The 5204-nt window shown below is 29.9% G+C and overlaps 1 protein-coding gene across 1 annotated transcript in view; it reads left to right on the top strand.

Annotated features, from left to right (window-relative positions):
- Lerp (lysosomal enzyme receptor protein) overlaps window positions 1-5204 on the top strand; it is a gene marked incomplete at its 5' end in the record, with an annotated part of 32076 nt that overhangs the window by 19347 nt on the left and 7525 nt on the right. The window contains 4 exon segments of the mRNA XM_014432597.3: window positions 1441-1667; window positions 2018-2227; window positions 2307-2453; window positions 4755-4904. Of these exon segments, the coding sequence (XP_014288083.3) occupies window positions 1441-1667; window positions 2018-2227; window positions 2307-2453; window positions 4755-4904 (734 nt within the window).

Below are 5204 nucleotides of genomic sequence, written 5' to 3'. Positions count from 1 at the left end.
GGATAGAAGTGAATCGGTTGGTTGTTAAGGAATAGTAGAGGACAGTAAGGGAGGATATGAAGGAGGCGCTTGGAACCAATAGTTATGTGTTAATTCAAATTATCAAGAAGATGGTCAGGGGTGCGGTGAAAAGAAAGCATAAATACGGTCAATCATTTATATGACAGTTTCGTTACTATGGTGACAACAAAAAATTTAATGACTGGCAAAATGGAACAACCCAGTACGCCTACTCTTACTTTTTACAACATTATATGTGACATAATATTTTTTTCTAAAATCTTTGGCTTTCCAACGGTATATAACAAGTATATATCACAACTGGCAACAAAAATGCTGACAGACTAGCAAGGAATAGCTCTGAAACCATTCCTATTACCCCTGAGCTTGTGTGTGGCATAAACCTAAACTATGCCAAAAGTATCATAAAAGCAGCTTATAGCCAGGTGTTATTGACCTAACAAGACAGCTACAGTCTAAGCTGTTCCTAGGTGAACCCCGTAGGGCTGGACAGGAGATCTCTCAGGATAATTACAGGGATCTGCACAGGACACTGTAGACTAAATAAACATATATTTAACCTCAAGCTTTTAGAGTCACCCTTGTGCAGATTCACGGGTTTGAGGTTTTCACTGTTTGAGGTGGATCCTGTCGTGGATTCCAAGCGGTGTGAGCTATCAATCCCTCAAGCTTACTTAGATTCCTAGACTCGATATACCTTAAGCATTAATAAGCTAATCACAATGTTGTGATGCTAATCTCAAAAATGTTAAAAAAAATATATATATATTTCAAGTAAACAAAATTAAAGGTTTTTGAGAGGAAGATTTTTTGAAAAATCCATATTTAAACCTTGTCAAGCTACTTTAATGAGGATAAGACCTATCTGTTATAAAAGAACACTTAATTGTTCATTGACATACTGAGTTTAATCAAAATCGTTCGAGCCCTTTTTACGGAAATCGGAAAAATCAGTTCTATAAAATGACACTTCCAGTCAGTTGATTTTATCGAAAAAGTTGCTGTCATAACTCAGGCATTTACCCTTAAAAATGTAATTTCAGTTTTGTAAAAATATTTGTTTTTTATCTAGGCTGATCACATAAATAAACAGACCTTTGCGAGACTTGTTTATTTTGACTCTGGGGATCTCAAAATGTTCATTTCCGTCGAAAGCTCGAATTGAAATTTTGTATGATCGCCATACTTTTCCTTATTGTATACTTCCAGGTTCCTATCTAACAAAGGAAGATTTTAATATATGAGGTCAAAAGGTTAGACAAAGTCATTTTGATATTGTTTTTTCTTTTAAATTGTTAATTAAAGATGAAAACAAATTCAACTAAAACTAATGATGAATGGAGTTAAAGTATATATTATACCACATGTGCATGAGATGGAACAACTTTTATTTAATTTAATTTTTTTTATTTGTTTCAGGTTCCTGTCTTGTTGAAAGTGGAACTGCTGAAAATCTTGGAAATTACAATTCTACACTTCAATATGTGAATGAATCTCTTTTGTTAGTCTATGAAACTGATAATTGTAAATCTACCGTGATTGAGTTTAGCTGTGGACAATCTGAATCTTCAGGACCTGTCTTGATAAAAAGAAATAATTGTTCAACTATTATATCTTGGTCTACGAGATTTGCTTGCCATGATGATGTTTGTATCACCCTCTATTTGATTTAAGTTTAAATTCTCTTTGATATTATTTACACATGCTATTACAACCATACCGCTGAGCTTTCCAAGAGGGCATTATCTTCCAAAAGTCATTTTTTGGATTCATATGTCACTTTGTTCAGAAAAATTACTTATTCGGTTTAAATTTGTTTTAAAGCATTAAATTCAATGATTTTTTAATTTTAATGTAGTATATTTGGTCCTAGAAAATCTTTAACTCTCTATAAACACACTGAAATTATATCTTCTTAGGTTATTATGTCTTATTAACATAAATCATTAAATTATTTAAATTTACAATATACCTTAAAATTTTTTTTTTTTTTTAGTATGGATTAAATGAAATGAAGTGCTGCCAAGGTATTGAAGACCTTTGTGAAAAGCTGAACCAAACATACGAAGTTGATATCAGTAACAAAGAAAAAGCATTTATAAACGTTTGTAAACCATTATTGCCAAAATGGGGTGTTCTCTGTCCATCAGGTTCAGTGTCTTGTTTGGCCAACAATGAATCATTAGATTATTTTTCTTCGGAAAAGGTCTGATGTAACTTTATTAATTTTATAGCTTACTATTATTAGTTTTTATTTTATATATCTAATGATAGTATATGTTTAGAGCCTAGGTTCTTTTGTGGTACCTCCTGTGTTACTGAATGACAAGACAGTGGTATTGAAATATTTTGACGGTTCCGTTTGCCACAAAGAATCTGATACAAGATATTCTACATCAATCACATTTATATGTGATGAGAATGTTCATATTGTAAGTTCATTAATTTATTTATAATACTTTGAATGCTGGGTGCTAATTTACAGTACTGCAAAATTCGAACTTATTGATACAGGGTCCAAATTACTAATCGAGATATTTCTATTATATTGATAAGGTGAACCTGTCATCCACCTCCATTGAAAAGTCTCTTTTATGTAAACCTACTTTTTCTTTAAGATTATTTCATGTCTAATGTATTTAGTTCCCACCAATCTGTAAATTTAGTTTCCTAATATTTTTCTCCTTTGCATTTATTACAATTGATTTGTTTTTTTTTGTTGTATTTTCCCCAAAGAATAATATAATAATACACTTTTTCAAAAGTCTTTGATTTATTAACCTGTTCAGAAGAACTTTTTAGTACTGTTTTTTAAGGTTCTAAATACCTCTGTGGCCTCTCCCAATTGATTTTGCTTCTTTTTTTTTTTTTTAAGTTTTAGCTTCCAATGCTTGTGGCCTGAATATGACATCCTGTGCACAATATTAACTGAAAATTTTATTAAAGAGTATTTATAAGGAAAAAATTCAGGGCCAGTTAAGTGAAAAAGTAATTAATAAGTTTTGATTATTTTTGTTCTTTATTTGGCTTTAGTAAAACCATTTTCTCCTTTAGTAAAGGTCTATGGACAACAACCAACTCACGATAAAGAATATATATACATATATTTTCCCTGCTGCATTTGAGCACATCCTGTGGCCCTTTCTTCTTTTCCTTTAAAATATTGAATTTAAGTTAAAAAAAATTTTTTTTCATTGCTTTTTTGAAGGTTAAGAAAGAAATCAACAAATGCAGATTTGAAATTACAAAAAATATACATTAGGTCACCTTTGCCTGAAGGCATACAATTTCTGTACTTATATATTTTCAAGGAAAGAAATCCTTGATACTTCTTATATCATCAGGAGTCTTGAACTAATGATAATGATTAGTTCAGGACTTATAATAATATAACATTTTATAATTGAGACCAATCCCTTAAAAAGAGTAAATATATAAAAGTTTTACAAATAATGGTTTGCAAAATGATTTTTCTCAATTTATATTGTGATGATTATGAATATACAATATATTATATAATTATGAATAATGTAAAACAGTATATATTAAAGTTGATAAGATCCAACTACTTCTAATAGGGCTAATCACGATGTGGTAAAAAGTTTTACCATGTTCAATGTTATGTTCAGTATAGGATTGTGAGCAGCCTAATTTAAAGCCCATGCTATATATTAAATGTAGAGGAGCTCCTGTAGTGCTGCTGGTTTTTTAACTTTGTAATCTTTACGAGATTACAAAATCTCCAACAGCTTCGTCACATCATCTTTCCTCCACCTCACCTGTTCTTTGTTTCCTCTCCTAGTTTTTTTCCCCGTTACTTTATTATTATTTTTATCTATAACTTTATTAGAGTTTAAAAACATCCAAATGAATAACAACACAAACTATGAGCAACTAACCTATCAAAACAACAACAGACAAAATTGTGTAGAGCTCAGCTGGTCCGTTGTGTGGCATCATTCTCCATTTAGCAAACCTATTAACAGACTCTCAACCATGTTGAATGTTATATCGTTTTAACATGCTAAACTAAAAGAAGGAAATATTTCTCCATTTAATACAACTTTTTCCATTTAACATATTTGTAACACAACATATTAGACTAAAGATCGTGAATATCCCAAATATAATAATCTTTTAATGGACTAGATAATGGACAGTTAGTTTGGAATGTCGTCCATAAGGTAGAAATAAAGAAAATAATAGCATTAATGGTTTCTTTCAACATGAAAGAAACCAAACAAAATGAGAATATTAACTTATAGATATAAGATTAAAAAAAAAAACAAAAAAAAGTTTACAAATATCTAAAACAAAAACAACACATACTATGTGCAACTAATCTAACAAAATAACAGACAAAATGGTATAGAGCTCAGCTGGTCTGTTGCGTGACATCATTTTCCATTTAGCAAACCCATTAACAGACTTTCAACCATGTTGAATGTTATATCGTTTTAAAATGCTAAAAGGAGGAAATATTTCCCCATTTTACACATTTCAATATGTTCGACTAAAGATTTTGAATACTCCCAATATAATTATTTTTTGATGCACTAGATAATGAAAATTTGGCATACCTTATTTTTTTTTACCAAATTTTTTGATGTACTAAAGATTAGGAGCCAGCATTTCGAATATTTATGTTATTCTAATCTGAAAAATGATTATTTAAATATGATTTTTATTGATATATTTTTCCTAATCTAATGTTATTTCTGATTCTTTAACAGGGCAATCCAGTACTGACAAATATCAGTGAAGATTGTCAATATGAATTCCAATGGGCTACTTCATTGATTTGTCATGAAAAATGCACATTACCTATTGGAAATAAGAACATAGATGTCTTACAGCAGTTCCGGAATTGGGACAAAAGAATAGTAATATATAATTTTTAATATGGAATTGATAATTATTTAAATAAAATAATTTGTATCCAGTTAAGCCTGAAAACACTCTTGATTATTTCTTTATAAGTCAAATATTTCGACCAATTTGGCCATCCTCAAGGGCAATCTTTTTTTATTTATTTATTTATTTATTGATATTTACAACTGTATAAAAAAAAATACAACAAGTAAATTTGTTCATAATGACATAATGATATGATACAGGATGTAGAGAAACTACCCAGTAGTAGAACTCTAAAAACAGTTTACAATATAAGGTCACGAGGCCAT

Source organism: Halyomorpha halys, unplaced genomic scaffold, assembly GCF_000696795.3.
Source record: "Halyomorpha halys isolate HHAL.00 unplaced genomic scaffold, Hhal_1.1 Scaffold1086.1, whole genome shotgun sequence".
Classification (NCBI taxonomy): Eukaryota; Metazoa; Arthropoda; class Insecta; order Hemiptera; family Pentatomidae; genus Halyomorpha; species Halyomorpha halys.
The sequence above is the reverse complement of the archived record's forward strand: the minus strand, read 5'-3'. Positions and strand labels throughout refer to the sequence as shown.